We start from the raw sequence: 16,530 nt of genomic DNA on the forward strand, positions 1-16,530 counted from the left end.
ACCCATGCGTTTCCCTTTTCTGACAGATTGTGTAGCATTTTGATTCAGGCCATGTAATTGATGTTAGATTGACAATGAGAACATGATTAAAAGAGTAAAAACTGACTCTGTCCCCCCCAATACAGTGTGGAGCGGCAGACCAGACAGGAACTATCCCAGAGGCCCACCAGTTTGGCCTCTCCAGGCACAGTCACATGATTCTTAACTTTGGTCACCAAACAGTCAGGAAGAGGTGAGACCTGTCTGCTTGGTCAACAGCCAAGTGTATGGAGGAATGTTCCTCCTCTTGTTTACTCACTGTATTTACTCAGTGCAAGCCCTCATACACTTTTGTACAGTGGTTCCCAATCCTGTTCCTGGAGATCTACTGCCCTGTAGGTTTTCACGCTTAACATCCCTAACAAAGCACACCTCATTCAACAGCGAGAGATCTCACTGAGCTGCTAATTAGTAGAATCAGGTGTGCCAAATTAGGGTGGAAATGAAAACCTGCAGGACAGTAGATCACAAGGAACACGGTTGGGAGCCAGTGGTTCAGTATTTGATCTTTTGCTAGTGCTCTGTTCTTTGTTGTGTTTGAATAGACAAAATAGTGGCTAATATGAAAGTAACCTGCCTTCTGCTGCCGCCAGCTTCTCCATCCAGCTCTCAGTGCGTACCTTCGCACCCAGCGGCCTGCTCTTCTACATGGCCAACCCCAACCAGGTGGACTACGCCACTGTGCAGCTTCTGGGCGGCCGCGTCTTCTTCACCTGCGACCTGGGCAAGAGCTCCGCCACCGCCACGCTCCCCAACCCCATCAACGATGGCCAATGGCACACGGTGAGGCTTCCGCCCTAATCATCTGCCGATTGGATGCTTGTATTTATTCCCCTTGCGTTCAGCAATGCATCCGTCGTCAGCTGCAGTTCAGTGTTATCACCCTGTGGTCCGTTTCCTAACGCCTGCCCTCCCTCTTGGCTGCAGGTTAAGGCGGACTTTGGGAAAAAGAGCGTGATGGTTAGCGTGGACGGCCAGGCGTCTGCCCCAGCGCAGGCGAAGGGAAAGGCCAGCACGTTGGACGTGGAGGGAAAACTCTACCTGGGAGGCCTGCCCCAGGATTACATGGCCAAAAATATAGGAAACGTAAGAACAATTCACGCTTTCTCCTACAATGCTTTTTAACAGGAGGAAACATAAAGTGTAGTTTCATGCTTGGGAGATATCGTTAACGTCCTGATTAATGCTTTCTCCTGACGTAGGTGACGCACAGCCTGGCTGGCTGCGTGAGAAACGTGGTGCTGAACAAAGCGTCGCTGGACACACAGCGCCCCGCGTCGGCCTACGCCACCTCGCTCTGCTTTACCGAGGCCCAGGACGGCACCTTCTTCAACGGGACAGGATACGCAGCGTTCGGTTAGCACCTCACACGCGACACATCCACATCTGAATATCCTACGTAGTGTGGGATAACGATCAGAAAATAGTTCACATATTTTTTAATGGCTGTCATAAAAATACACAGTGTGCGGTTAACTTGGTGGGGCACTTCTGAGCACTCCCTTCTGAATTGCGCCAGAACTGTAGATAGTAGTGAGAAATGCTCCACCAAGTTGGCTGTGGACCATGCATTTTTCATGAGTAGTGGTTGAATGTATTGTGAGTGTGCGTGTGTGCGTGTGTGTGCGTATTCTCACAGGAATGCAGTACAGGGTACAGTAATGCAGTAATGAGTACAGGAAGCTCACAGGTCACATGTGAAATCATGCTGTTGTCTTTTCCCTCCCCAGTGAAAGAGGGGTACAAAGTTGGCTCGGACGTGGCAGTGGGCCTGGAGTTCCGCACCACAGAGCAGAGCGGGGTTCTGCTCGGGGTCAGCAGTGCCAAGGTTGACGCCATTGGGCTGGAGTTGGTCAACGGACAGGTCAGCACCAGGGTCAACAGTGCCCTCACGTAGACATTTGTGCAAGAGCAGGGTAGAGAATTTTAACCAAAATAATAACAAACAAGATAGACAGAAACAAAAAAAATCTTTCACTGTGCTTTTGACAGTGTGGTTTAACAGAAAACATGAATTGTGAAGCAGCATCTATATTAAGTCAGATTAAGTTCTCATTATATGAGAAAAGATAAGAGGAAAGATAAATGAAATGCGAACTTTATCATGTTGATATAGCATGTTCGCATGGCAGCACCGGAGGTATGCTGAATCACATCAAAGATAATTACCCGCAAGAAACCAGAAACTATTTCAATGAAGCTTGCTCTGCACAGACAGATTCCTCATGCTACCAAATATCATATAATTTTATGAAGCAGCTCATGTTGCTGACTAGCTTAACAAACACATTTTCATTGTTGTCCTGAAAATGTAAATATTACAATAAAAACACGGTTTTAATTTATTTAAATATGGAAAAAAATATTGTTTGTTTATTTTTTATTTGATATAGAAAAGTTAGCCGTCTGTAGCCCACTTTAGAATTGATTATACATTTGCTTTGTTGCTATTAAAAAAAAGATAAGAAATTTTCTGGGACAGCCTGTCCCTTGCAAAACCCATATCTTACATAAATCATATTACAGCAAATAAAAATACATTTTCACTCCTATTAATTTTAACTCAGCCTGTTGTGAAGTGTTTGTAAGTTCCTCGAATCAAAATCAGATTTATTTTTTACACTTTGGTGAGAATGAGGTTCATAATATGAGCTAATGAAAGCAATTGAACTGAGTGATGGAGGTCGAAACATTGCCAGAATGCCTGTGTAGTGAGTGAATGTACCCGTGCCCTGAACACGCAGGTCGTCTTCCACGTGAACAACGGGGCCGGGCGGATCTCCGCCACCTACACGCCCAGGGGGGCGGTGCCGCTGTGCGACGGCCGCTGGCACAGTCTGCTGGCCAACAAGAACAAGTACGGACTGAGCCTGACGGTGGACGGGGCCATGGTGCACACGGACAACCCGCACTCCCAGTCCACCTCCGCCGACACCAACGACCCCGTCTACGTGGGAGGCTACCCCGGTGCGCCCCTCCTCCGCTCCTCACGTTCACTATCAGCCCCTTAATGCCGCCGTGATAATCAAGCAGCTCAGTTTTTGATGCTATTCAGGTTTATCGCTAGGAGGTCCGCTTTGTCATGCATGCACGCACACCCAGTAAATACACAGCCCTGCGATAGCCTCAATTTACCTTTCCTTCAGAAGTATTTAAATACAGTTGAAATATGACTGCCATGGCTGGCAGGTGTTGGTAGAATAATGAATGATCTGTCTTAACTGTCATGATTAGTTTCTTTTTGTTGCTCGTTGGACGAGTTATCGCTCCTTCACAAGATATGTTGACCTTTTGCTTCCTTCCGCCGCTTACTTGTGACAAAACATTGACAGACGAAAATCCCTGAACCAGTCCTCATCCTCCTTGTGTAACAGAGGTTTGTTTTAAGTGATCGGTGCCAACCTTCTCCCCTCTCTATTGGACAGGCGACGTGAAACAGAACTGCCTGACGACCGACGCGCCGTTCCGAGGATGCATGCGTAAATTCCGTCTCATCAAGGGTCACCAGGCCGAGGCCCACGACTTCAGCTCGGCTTTCCTCCTCCAAGGAGTCTTCCCTCATTCCTGCCCAGGGAGGACACTCTAACACTGCCCAGGAGCTCCCTAGCCTTTTCCTTTGTAATCTTTGTAAAGAAATGACTTTTTAAGAAAAGCAAGTATTTTTTAATTTGTACTTTTTTTATGACTCTGATGAATGTTAATTTGTATGCATTTCGAAACTCATGCCTTGGTTGATAGAATTCATTTTATGCATTCATGTGGAATGTCCTAGAATATTTGTTAATAAAATGCAATTAAATTATGTGGGAATTTTTTTTGCATTGCCATCATGGTAAATATACAAAAAAGCTTCACAAATATATTGAATTTGAATACATTTGAAAATTGAAACAGCCCCATCTAAACACAGAGCAACTCAGGACATGTTTTGGATTCAAACCCAATTTTTCTCTGGCTTTTTAGCTTTGCATATTCAGATTTAGTACCTCAGGATATTTTGCTGTTGTCATCACAAGAAGCATTGGCCAGAGGGCGATACGGAAGTTTGGAAAGTGTGATCTCTGAAATGTGGTTAAACCAGTCCTCAGGGATAGGTGCCAAGTCTTTCTGTGGCTCTGCAACATGACAATGCAATCTGGCCATGAACAAGAAGGAACCAGACTTCAATGAGGGAAATTCAGTTTCTTCACAAAACCAGCTACACTCCACATCGTTAGTCAACAGGAGGCCTACGAAAGCGTGTCTGATTCACAGGGTCTTCCCTTCAGGAATTTGCTAGTGCATATCAAATTTTGGTGAACATTGTTGGTAAACATAATTGCCATAATCAAATGAAGAACAGTACAGCAGTAACTAGTGTTTTTATAACTTAAGTGGAAAGAACACTTGGACAAATCAGCAACTTGTCAGACCAGCTTTCTCAGTTACTCTTTATTACAGGGGGCCAATACAAGTATATACTTTGCTTACTTCCTGTGCCCTCTGTGTCCTTTTACTTCCTTCTCAAACATCATCATTTGTACCAGAAGCGTTTTATATGTAGAAGGTAGTGATTAAAGTGACTGATTACCATAAGGTACATAAAGGAACTGAGAAGTGTTTTATGAACTGCTCATTAAAGGCAGCACTGCCTCTCCGGGAGAGAGTCAAAAAGAGCTCTTAAAGGAAACACAAAACCAACATTTTCTTGTTCAGGTTCTGGATGGTATATTTGGTTTTTATGGTATCAAAGGATAGGTAGTGTAACAGCAAAGCGTCCACCATGCCAAAAGAAATGACATAATGGCTGCAACAACTAATATAAAATAACAGAGTTTTAAAGTGTAAGACAAGCATACAGCAGTGTAGTAAACATGGAGAAAATACACACAGCATGACCTACAACATGGACGCCTTTTTGTTGGAAAGCTTTTGAGGAAGGAACAGTACATTCCCTGAGCCATGTAGTCAGCAAGTTGTTCTGTTAATTTAACTAGAGGCAGAGTGCGCATACCATAGATAAGCATGCACCAACACGGAGGATGTTGCACGCCGATTCGACGAGCCTCTCAAATATCGCAAGTTCAAACACTGTTAACGCTGTGATCGAGCACAACCTTTCCACTCAAGGCTGCTTCCAGCAACATAGCCGACAGCTGAGATACACTTCCACTTCAGGTTACGGATACTCAGCTTATTTGGTGTCATTCTTAACACATTGTAAATGGTTATTGGGTACCAAACCGCCACAATATGGGACCCTCACTCCCACTGTGGCAGCTGTGAAAATCTTACGTGTCCCTTACGCAAATTCTGTCAACCGGACTGGACAAAGGTCTGTATCCCGGTACTTTGAGGTTTACGGCTGGGTGTCTCAACATCTTCACACCCGACCCATTTCAGCATGCAGGCCTTAGATCAGCTATAGAGGAGCGCAATACAGTGTGGGCAAAGAGAAATCTCCAGAGTATTCCTCTCAGGATTGTGATGATACTACAGTACCGCCATCTCTGCCAGTGATATCAAGGACACAAGCAGACACGTTCCACGCTGAATGCAGCATAAGGGGGTCGCTTTGGTAACAGTCAAACTGGCTTTACGATGAAGCATGTTTATAATACAGCAATGGACAGACACAGGCATTTATAAAGCATATAATCATACAAAAGCTAGGATAAATTATATGTAGGTATAAATATTACTAAATATGTACAGATTTTTACACTTTGGTTGCACCTTGAGTGGTAGAAGCTAGGCAGAATAACTTTTTGAAGGTGAACCCAGTTTGAGTGATGGCTGCCATTGGCAGAGAATTGCTTTCGCAGTCCTTGGCATTAACCAGTCTTGATGGCGGGTACTGTATTCAGCTGGCCCCAAACATGAACAATTTCTCAGTTTAAAGTCCATTATGAAAATACTTCCTTTTTAAAGGAAATTCCCATAGCCTCCCTCTGTTTGTACTTCAGTTTCTCCACAGAGCAGGATTATAAAATAATGCATTCCAACTCGGCAGTAAGTTCATTCTTCTTCACAAAGCAGCATCAAACTTGTTCGCTGATTTTGCACAAAAAGGTAATGGCCTCTAAATCCTCACATTTGATCCTCCTGGATTCAGCATGCACATTTCAGAGATGACCAGCAGGGGGCAACAGCTGGCAGTGTAAGTTTTGTTGATGTTTATTACACGGTCAGTTTTTTTTCCTCTCCCAGTGTGCACTAGGTTATTCTTGGTTTGACGATCCATTCACAGGTGGGATTCAGGCGGTATAATTCTAAAAGATATGTCTCGGGATCCAAGCAGCGCTCACCTATAATATAAATAACATTCAGTCATTAACAAAGTGAAAAAAACAAGGGACAGTTACATACAAGGAAAAATATGTTTTACAAGCAGTAAAGGTAGCAGGGCTTTTACGGTTTAGCTTAATTCTGAAATTTACGTGAATGACAAATACATTTTGTCAGGATGGGTTTATTGCATACCTATGTTTCCTCCAACCTCAAACATATATGGCCGCTGTCTTCTGCTGGAACTGCGAGAAGTTCTGTAAAATTAAATAAATAAAAGATTCCGTCTTCAGTATTCAGTGATGTTTTCTCTCTCTCTCATACACTCACACACACACACACACACACACACCCCACAGGACGTATACCAGAACAAGTATCAGACATTAATGACTAAAACCCACCTCCTATCACAGTCGAAGTGAGCCATGACATGCTTGGCTTTCGTCTCACTCTCCAGCTGGATCGCCATGGAGACTTTTGCATGCAGGGGTGCATGGACTCGAATGACCCCATCACGAAGGTCAGAGACCTGTGGAGACAAGTCAAGAACCTGTCTCAGCTTCTGGTATGCAGTCCACGGTTTTCTCATGGATGGATGCCAGAGAAAATGAATTGTGTTATTTTCTATCTGATCTCCACATTTACTACCAGCAATTAAGCCTCAACAGGTATCTGCTATATTCTCAGTGTGACATTGAATTTATTACCTTTTTAATCACCACACTAATTAGGTTACAAATTGAAAGCAATCCCAATGATGTCTGATTAGTCAGAAACGATATTGCTTTTTGCCCATAAAATCAAAACAATGTTTATTTAATAGTGAAAGAACAAAATGATGAATTAAAATTAAGACCTACAGAAAATCAATTAGTCTAAGCATTGTAGAAAAATGTAAGCAATTGAGGATTGAATTCATTACATTTTACCTCCGTTATCATTTATTCATATCAAGACCAAGGATTGCTGGCAGCAGAAATTAGACAGCCTTTAATAATGGCGGCATTAACAGCTTTCCCTGTGTTTCTTGAGTATACACAAAAACTGTGAAACACACTGTCAAAGATTTGCATGTGCTCAACATAATGTTTATCTGGGTCATCCAAGAATTATGTCAGATTTAATTTTCTCCCCTAGGAAGCATTTGGGAGGCAGCCTAATTGATTTTGTAAAACAGTAGTTCAGAATCCAACCGTCCTAGTTTATATATATATGTGTTTCAAAAATGTTTACAATAGGTTTACAAAGAGGCTTTGAAAAAAATCGCTAAGACACTCCACAGGAGACCGAAATAAGGATCTAGTCCACAAAAACATTCTTAAAATCAATAACCAAATAGCAAAATAGTGGCATTATAATCTATTCAGACTTGAAATGAAGTTTTACGCAATGATGAAATGCAATACAGTCCTCAACATTTAAATATCCAGCTGTTTAAAGGGTGGAATAGGTTATTGGTTTTATGTAGGAGTGCAATGGATGGTGGATTATGTACCTCACTTTTCTCCGCTTTGTCACGCTCGGTGTTCCACCTCCGCAGCAGTTTTCTCTTGGTCTTCTCAGAGGTGGGGGTCTTCTTGCTCGTGGATGCCTCGTTCATCTTCCTCACATTGGAGATCAGAAAGCAGGGGACCTGAGGGGGGGGGGGTGTCATTCTGATGTCATTTCCTGTTGTTTTGGTCATTTCCTGTTCTTCTCATTTTAAACCTGAATTAATACATCACTACATTTAGTGCTAAATTAAGAGTCTGAGCATGAAAAAAATCAATTTAACTTGGTGTGAAAGCACGGTAGCATGTGCTGAATGGAAGGATAGCTTATTAAGACGATTACGACAAACTCAGGCTCAAGCTTCTGTGGGCTAATTGGATGCATTTGACACTTTCACTGGGAGAGAAGGTGGACAAGGTTTAAGATTGGCCCTGTTCTGAGGGGGGAGGGGGTTGATGAGATAGAGGCAATGGCAGGACCCCCTTGGGGGGCTCACCGTCCACAGCAGGTCCTGTTGGGTGATGAGGAGGCGAACCAGGTGGGCTGTGCCCGCGGCCCCCTCCATGTCCTCCAGCTTGGCACTCTTGCCACGGGAGATGAAGAGGTTCGGCGCCACGATCATGGAGACGTTCGACAGGCTCATGCGGTTCTTCTCTTCGTTGGCCACCACCTTCCTGAGGAACTCCAGCAGAGCCTGAGAACCATGGAGGAGATCAGCCTTTCCACACCCACAAATCAGGGTTATTCTGGGTTTATATTAAGGTGTGGAATAATTGGGAGAAGTGTGCTTGACAGACCCATTTGTCCCTGTTTCCTTTACACAACAACGCTCATGCTGTAACAACGCGACATGTCACACAAACATGAGGTCTAACCACCTTAAGACTGGAAAAGAAAAGTCTGCCAACAGCGCCCGCCTTGGAAGACACTCTTTCATAGAATATAGAGGAGCACCAGAGGATTTGCCTTCTGCAATGGCACCCTTTAGTGCTCAAATCGCGCCGGGGGTGCGTGCTACGCGTTTCTGTGAATCTCACCTTCAGGGTGTCCCTGTTGGGCTCCGGTAGCAGCATGATGAGCAGGTGCAGGGCCTGGATCTGATGTCTGGACGGGAAGATATCTGAATACCACGGACACACAAGGAGAGGCAATCAATACCAGGGCTGCCACCACTCCATGCACCTTCAAGAGCTCAGCGGGTCTTACATTATGTGAGATATAGACAACGACTACAAAAGAGAAAACATATAGTTTTGTCTAGATTCAGCCCGCACAAATTGCATAACCATAAAGTACAAGGATTTCTTTGTGCAGTATAAAGTACAGTAACTGTCCAGTGAAAAAAAACAATCTTTACGTGCACCACGAGATGGCAGCATTGCTCAGAAAATTGTGTAAAATTGGCATGGTTCTAAATATTGTTTTGTGCAATATGCTTTTTCAGTTTGAACTAGATGTGATCATTTACAGTAGGAGCACACACAGGTTTATGAAACATGAGTGCTATAAATGTAAATGAAAAGCTAGTGTCAATTGCAGAGACAACCGTTTGCCTAATAAAGGAAAATGTATTATTGGGAGAAAAATTTAAATATTATTTATTAATTACATTTATGTGAGAAAGATTTGTTTTTATCTACTAGTGCAGCGTAGCAGAATATTTTTAGTAATGTGGGTGACTTGAAGAAATTAAAATAAAAGCATTTTTATAGAATGTGGGCTGATGAATCAATGTCTGTGTGTCAGTGCATAAAAATAGGGGGAGCAAGTGCAGAGATTCAGCTGGAGTGTGTGTGTGCAGGTGTGCGTGGGTGTGGTATGCGCGTGGGTGTGCATGGGTGTGGTATGTGTGTGTGTGTGTGTTTGCGTGTGCGTGTGTGTGTGTGTGTGGGTGTGGTATGTGTGTGCGTGTGTGCGTGTGTGTGTGCGTGGGTGTGGTACGTGTGTGTGTGTGCGTGTGGTGTGAATGTGCATACGCGTGCGTAGGCTGAACAGGAAGCGTCAGCTCTATATTTGGAGCAGCGAGGGGTGAACAGTGGAGGTTTGGCGGCATGCTCACTCTGCACAGCAGTGAAGGCCGGGAGGTGCTGCTGGGTCAGCAGGGGGCAGGGCAGCTCTCGGATGAACATCTTGAGCAGGCCGGCCGCGTCGTTGTGTCGGACCTGCTCCCAGTCAAACCGCCGCTCGTAGAATCTGGAGTCCAGCTCCTGCCGGAGGTGCTGCCACCGGATGAACAAACCAGAGGTGAAAATCTAAGCTTCCTCAAACTGCTCGGTTTATTCACTGCTAAAAGATTAAGGAATTATTGCCATTCAGACACATTGCATGCTATACTGTGCCCCAGGCTAACCATTTCTATGTATCTACCCCATTCACCTGCACTCACAGTGATCCCATTACTGACTAAAGCTTACTACACAATCACACCCTGAGGTGTGAGGTCACTGCTTGATCTGCGACGGCTTGAAGCAAATCAAGTTGGGATAAATTTGGCTCCTGGCTATCTGATCCTAAAGTGTAGACCAGGGCTGTGTTTCTGGAGATCTATCATACTGTAGGTTTCCACTCCAACCCTAACAAAGCACATCTTATCCAACAGTTAGATATCTCATTGATCTGCTAATTAGTAGTCGGATGTTTGAAATTAGGGTTGAAATGAAAACCTACAGGACAGCAGATCTCCAGGAACAGTGTTACTCAGCCCTGAACCTGATGGCCAGAGCTGCCAAGACAACCAGGCCAATTGAGGCCCCTTCTACGCAGCAGGAACGCTTCACGTTCAGGGTTGTTTTACATGAGGGAGGCCTTGAAGGCCCATAGAATTATCATGTTCATCGGAGACTCAGACTCAACACTGCTCCACTCACAGAATGTTAATGTGAACAACTGCAGACAGGGGAACTAAGCAGAATGCAACTGGTATGTAGAACGAGTAGGAGTGATGAGAGATGATATTGGAGGCACCATTTGCTGATTGCTGGATACTAAAGGAAAGACACAAAGCCAACATGCTTGCACATGTGCAAAGGCAACACTGTATTCTCTGCAGTATGTGATGAACCCCTGAAACCACTGCAGGATACAGCAGCATTATTAGAAACAAAATGGATGATTACAGCTTCTGCTCTAATTGACAGGCAAAGTTTGGACTTACTGTTTGCCAGCGTTACTCTGGCAGGATGAAAGGATAGGACAGCTAAAGATTTTATAAAGTAAAACAGTTTTAGTGGTATAGGGCTCTGCATGGCACTAAAATTAAGGTATGGTAGTGGAAGTGAAAATTGTACTTCTGGGACTGACATACATTTAGAAATCATTAGAATGTTTTAGAATGAACAGATTATTTTTTAAACATGAATGTGCATACAGGTTTTATAAGGAGGTCCTGGGACTATGGTCTCTTAAAACAACATGTACGTATGTCCACTCCCTGCTGCCCAGTCCGTATTAAATCTGAACACTAAAATGGCAATTTCTTTAGAATTGACCATAACAGGTGGAAAACTGGCAAATCATAGTGTTGTACCAGCAACCAGCAGTGATGAACTCAACATGGCAAAAACTTGTTTTTTAGTCATATATTTAGATTTAAAATCTTATTTCTATTACTTATTTGCAAAAAAAGGGGGAGGGGGCAAAAAGATTGGCAATAAGATTAGACAGTTTTACTCATTTCAATTTTAAGTCTCAGTACAAGACTAAAACCCATGTTAAGCCAGACGTTTTTTTTTAGCGAAATGCCAGTGTGCCCCAGGCGAGTTTGGTGAGGTGGGGGAGGCGTTCTCACCTTGACCCTTGCAGCCGAGCCAGGCACTCTCAGAATGCCCTCTGCTTGCAGTCCCGTCTGCTCCAATTTAGACAACAGCTGCAAATGAGAAACACACGCAGTGAGTACAGGCGTGTTCCAATCACGTGTCAGAAATGCTGTATTTTAGTCCTATTTTAAAATGTCTAAAACATTTCTAATAAATGTATTCCCTGGAATGTTATAAAACTTTGTAAGTGTGTACTGACGAGAAGTTTCTGTAGACATTTTTAAAACCTGATTTAATCTCACTCTGGGGATATTAGACAGCAGCTGTTTACATCTGAAAGAACTGCATAAGCCAGAGGACATAATTATTTGTTGTAGTTAGAATGAAATCTGAAATACTTTTGATGAAATACAAAATGGCATGCCTTTGCAAAACATGTCAACTGTGTACACATTCCAGTCTGTCAAGCCCCTTAGGAGTGTAAACTAAATTTGCAAAGCAACAGCAGTGCATTTTAAAAAGGATCTCATAGCTTAACATAACTGGAGAGACAGAATCTCTTTTTCTGTTTCCATTAAACGCTAGTCAGCTTTCAGTAAATCACAATTACTTAATTAAAGACAGTTGTTAAATCCCTGTTTGGACACAAATTTGAATGTGCAATAACAGCTCTTCTCAGACATCGACACCTTTTCCTCAGTGGAGTCATAACATATGGAATCTTGGCAATGCCAAGGTTACAGCCGGTTCCATCGAGAACAGCTTCTTTATCTTATCTCCTAGACCCAGGGTTGGGTGTCAATATGCAGCATATATAGCATTCTTTTCATAGGCTTTTTCTCAACACCATATATAGCTCTGGACACCCTAGGGTCGACAACGCCATGAGGAAGTCTTCAAAGTGATGATCTCTTTGGACCCTGTGGAATGTCTTGCTGATACCATAGAGTCTATCCGCTGCCCACAGAGGGTCTGAGTGCACTGATACGGACCACAGCGCCCGGGAGCCCAAAATCCTCCCCTCCAGCAAAATCACTGCTGAGCAGATTTTGGTGCTACTCCCACACGCACAAACAGCTAAAGCGGAGAAGAGGACCAAAATAGCATTGAGGTGTGACCCGAGGGCCCATCTGAGAGATGGTAATGCAGGGTATGGTAAATGGTAAATGGACTGCATTTATATAGCGCTTTACAATTGATGCCTCTCATTCACCAAAGCAGTTAGGGGTTAGGTGTCATGCTCAGGGACACTTCGACATGCCCAGGGCGGGGATTGAACCAGCAACCCTCCAACTGCCAGACAACCGCTCTTACCTCCTGAGCTATGTCGCCCCATTATCATTCTGGTGAGGGAGGGGGAAGTGAGGCAGAGGGAGTGGGGGAGTTAGCTCGGATGTGATAAGTGAGGGAGGGGGAGTGGAGGACTGCCACAGACCAGGGCTGATCTACAGAACTGATGAGCTAGACAAAGTCCAAATTAAGCATTTCACTAGAGGGCCACAACCATGGGCTCACAACTCATGTGTTTAGCTGACCAAGCTGCACACACCATAACAAAAACGGAAAAGGCAGTATCTGGGGTTTACATTTTACCAGAACCATTTAACTTTGACACTAGTCTGTCGCACAATAAGAAAGAAAACAAAATAATAACACAATATTTAAAGTTAATGTTATATTTAAAGAGTTCAGCAAATACAACTGTTTAACTGAGTTAAAATACAGTAACAAACATAGATGGGCACATTCTGTAGGCATAAGTCCTGTAAGTTTACCCTTCTGAAGACGACAGGGACTTTGCAACCGGGATACATCTTCCGGTCATTTTCCAGTAGTGTAGTGAGGGGAACTCCGAAGACGCCGGTATCTGTAGAGACAGGGCTGGACTGAGTGGAGTGTAAGCAGCCAACGTTGAGGAAGTCGAGTTCAAGAGCCGGAGCACCCCAGCTCGACAAAGCGGACGACCCACCTCGGCCCTTGTTGCGTGTCGACCGGTTCCGTTTCAGCTCAATCCCCAGGGAGTCATAAAACGTGCTGAGCTCAATAAGAGAGAAGTACGCGATCTTCTTCATGTCTTCTGATGACAGGTCTCGCACTCTTGTCAGTCCCAGTCTTGGCTGTGGGGGCTGAAATGTCTTCAAAACAGGAAAGAAACAGACTTTAGTATCATAGCAGCATATAAAATAACCTTCATTATTTCCACTTGGCATGGCACAATGCACTAATGACGTATCAAAGAAGGAATGACTCAGAAATGAAACTAAAGCATGGGAGCTACAGGACAATAGCATCACATTTGTTGTATTCATATTATATTCATATATACAAAAAAAGGAGTGCATCTAAAAGAGATCAGTATTACAGTACCTATTTTTAGCGTTAGGCCTAGGCAGGTGCCAAAATATGGACCTACAGCATTAAAATCAGCCATGGCAGCTCTTCTTACTGTCAGGTGGTGCATGATGGGAAGGAAGTGTGGGAGTTAACTCACTGTCAGGTCATCTCTCCTGATCCTGTGGCAGTCGTGGCAGTCTCTGCCTTTCCTGTGGCAGGTGACTCCCTCTGAGTAGGGCACCTCAAATGGCAGCGTCTCCCGTAATGGGCCGCAGTCAGGTTTTCGGCAATCTCCTGCAGCACAGGCTTGACATCAGGAACACGTGGAACCGTACAGGGAGGATCGCCAACACACTCACCCTCAGCAATACACCAAGTCAAATCAACCCACAAATTTGGGGAAGGGGCTTAATGAGCACACATCATTCTGTAGATATAGGCATTACAGTAACAGATGGTAAATTCAATTTTTCCAGTATGACCAAATATAGTGAATTTTATTCCATAAATACATCATTTTTTTAAGTACAGTAAAGACACGTACCATCGCAATCAAATGTTCAAGGAAATTTGCTTTTCTGTTAGCTCAAATGCCCTACTGTGTTGTTCCCTCTCAAGCAAACGGGTACAGAGATATGTACCTTCCACTGGCTTCCAGAGGGGCATCTTAGGACGGATGTGAGCATTCGGGGAGATGGGGACGACCTGTTCCTGAGAAAAACCGGGCTGCAATGGGAGAAAACATGATGGATTAATATCTGCTGAAGTCAAATTCCAAATTTAAGACAGGACAAGCACTTTTACTGTAATTAATAAGGGGTGATAGGCATTTTTATTACACTGTGATCATGTCACATTTTAACGAGTAAGTCTTAAACATTGCAATATGTGAAGTGCTTTTTTATTATTTAAGGTCATGGTTTCTAGCACGCTTTTGCACTATGCAATGTATGTCAGTACCGATGTTGCCCTCCATTAAACATGAGGTCAGTCTTTCACAGTAAGCGAGTGTTGGGCATTGTGATGTAAAAGATCGATGAAGAAGTATCTGTCATGCATGCAGAAACCTTAGATAGGATACCAGTCATTTGGCTGTATATCAATTGTGTATACAGAAAAATATATTATTTGAATATCAGCTTTACAAAATGAACTTCAGCCTGCTGCATACACACTACTATAAATTAAACAGACACTAGAGTATTAGCCCCAACATCTCCCAACATGCCAACAATATCACCAGACATAGATTTTCACTTTTCCCTTGTATGATACCATTCACATTGTACCAGTGTGAAAATTTCTGTATATACATCTTTCGTTTACATCTTTAATTTAGTTAGTTATTGTGTTCAAAGAATCTCTATCAATTATCCTGACAAAATACAGAATGTAAATTCTATTTTCATTCTGTGGCTTTCATTTTAATTGAATTTGCCTTTTGTTTTACAGTGACAAGCTGTAATATTGAATGTGACTGAAGATACTTCATGTCCACCACTAGCTTGCTTGCCAAGCACTCTCCTCGATTGCCCTGCCACTAATGCTACTGCCCACATGTACAAGTGTGGAGATGTTGAAGTCCTCTTTATGTCAGAGAGATCAACTGTCAGCCCTGCTGAAGATGACTCACCACGCGGTCAGCACACTGACTCACCACCAGGGAAGAAGTTTCAACCACATTGACAGTCAACTACAGCGCAAATTCAACCCTTATGTGGTAGCCCCTGCATTTTCCAAGATTTCACAGCATAACAACAGCAAGAAATGGCCAAACATTGACATTCCAGCCATTGTAAGTGCACTTTCCTAATTCATGAAGTTCCTCTCACTTAGAAGTAGACAAAAAAATGACTACCTTTGCATTAACTGAACCAAACTACCTCTCAGTTCCCCTCAATAAAATTATTCCTTTAGATCTGCACAACAGTATGTAAATGCCTTTGTGAACTATGGTACCAGGAACTTCCTAGTTTCCTCTCTTGAACATGTTAAGCTAAACCAGCCAGCCACCTATTCAAATGGGGGAGGGAGGAGGGCGGGCAGCTGGTGCAACAGCTGAGCATGTTCCAGGCAAGAGATACAGGTCATAAAATTTGTCCAGTTTTAGGAACTGCTGGCTATTCATGCTTACCACAAAATCATGACAATGCAAGGGAAAGGCACAACTCGGGCACTTCCAGAATATTCCCTGCCCCTCTGTGAAACATGAGTGCAGAATGCACCAGTTTTATTTTGCTTCATTCAAGGACCGAGGTTAAATGAGGCTGAAGTGAAAAAGGAGAACTCCCACCTCGGCGTTACGGAAAATGAAGCCAGATAGATGGGAAATCTCTACCGCTACGTTCAATCGGGCTTATGACTTAGCTTCTTTTAGCTCTGAGTCAATAACAGAGACATGCTGATAACTTCCAAAGATTACTGGTGCACATGGAGCTCAAATACACACCAGCCAATCTCGGCACAACTCGGAACACAGTTTGAGGCTTAGGGGCATAAATCCTGGTTTCTGGAGGAACACAGTGCATAAACAAGTCTACCAGGAACACACTGCCATTCCTGTTCTGGGACAATAGGACATTCAAGACTACTGGCACGCATGCCCAATATTGTGAATGTTTGATACACAACATAAAGAAAC

The 16,530-nt window shown here is 43.6% G+C and overlaps 2 protein-coding genes across 5 annotated transcripts in view; one reads left to right on the plus strand and one right to left on the minus strand.

The window, feature by feature from the left end:
- lama1 (laminin, alpha 1) overlaps positions 1-3,843 on the plus strand; it is a 54,760-nt gene extending 50,917 nt beyond the window's left edge. Inside the window, exons 57-63 of the mRNA XM_064331129.1 lie at positions 126-232; positions 633-822; positions 967-1,125; positions 1,242-1,395; positions 1,770-1,903; positions 2,784-3,006; positions 3,465-3,843. Of these exons, the coding sequence (XP_064187199.1) occupies positions 126-232; positions 633-822; positions 967-1,125; positions 1,242-1,395; positions 1,770-1,903; positions 2,784-3,006; positions 3,465-3,625 (1,128 nt within the window). The 3' untranslated portion in view covers positions 3,626-3,843. The remainder of the gene's footprint in view (positions 1-125; positions 233-632; positions 823-966; positions 1,126-1,241; positions 1,396-1,769; positions 1,904-2,783; positions 3,007-3,464) is intronic.
- Positions 3,844-4,721: 878 nt separating this feature from the next.
- Positions 4,722-16,530, minus strand: part of arhgap28 (Rho GTPase activating protein 28) — a 29,142-nt gene continuing 17,333 nt past the window's right edge. For all 4 annotated transcript variants that reach the window (XM_064331141.1, XM_064331142.1, XM_064331143.1 and 1 more), the window contains exons 4-15: positions 14,531-14,615; positions 14,047-14,183; positions 13,525-13,690; positions 13,331-13,422; positions 11,588-11,665; positions 9,860-10,019; positions 8,838-8,920; positions 8,297-8,494; positions 7,805-7,942; positions 6,711-6,838; positions 6,502-6,563; positions 4,722-6,326 (exon numbers count right to left, since the gene is read on the minus strand). In XM_064331141.1, the coding sequence (XP_064187211.1) occupies positions 6,235-6,326; positions 6,502-6,563; positions 6,711-6,838; positions 7,805-7,942; positions 8,297-8,494; positions 8,838-8,920; positions 9,860-10,019; positions 11,588-11,665; positions 13,331-13,422; positions 13,525-13,690; positions 14,047-14,183; positions 14,531-14,615 (1,419 nt within the window). In that variant the 3' untranslated portion in view covers positions 4,722-6,234. The remainder of the gene's footprint in view (positions 6,327-6,501; positions 6,564-6,710; positions 6,839-7,804; positions 7,943-8,296; positions 8,495-8,837; positions 8,921-9,859; positions 10,020-11,587; positions 11,666-13,330; positions 13,423-13,524; positions 13,691-14,046; positions 14,184-14,530; positions 14,616-16,530) is intronic.

This window comes from Anguilla rostrata, chromosome 4 (assembly GCF_018555375.3).
Source record: "Anguilla rostrata isolate EN2019 chromosome 4, ASM1855537v3, whole genome shotgun sequence".
NCBI lineage: Eukaryota > Metazoa > Chordata > Actinopteri > Anguilliformes > Anguillidae > Anguilla > Anguilla rostrata.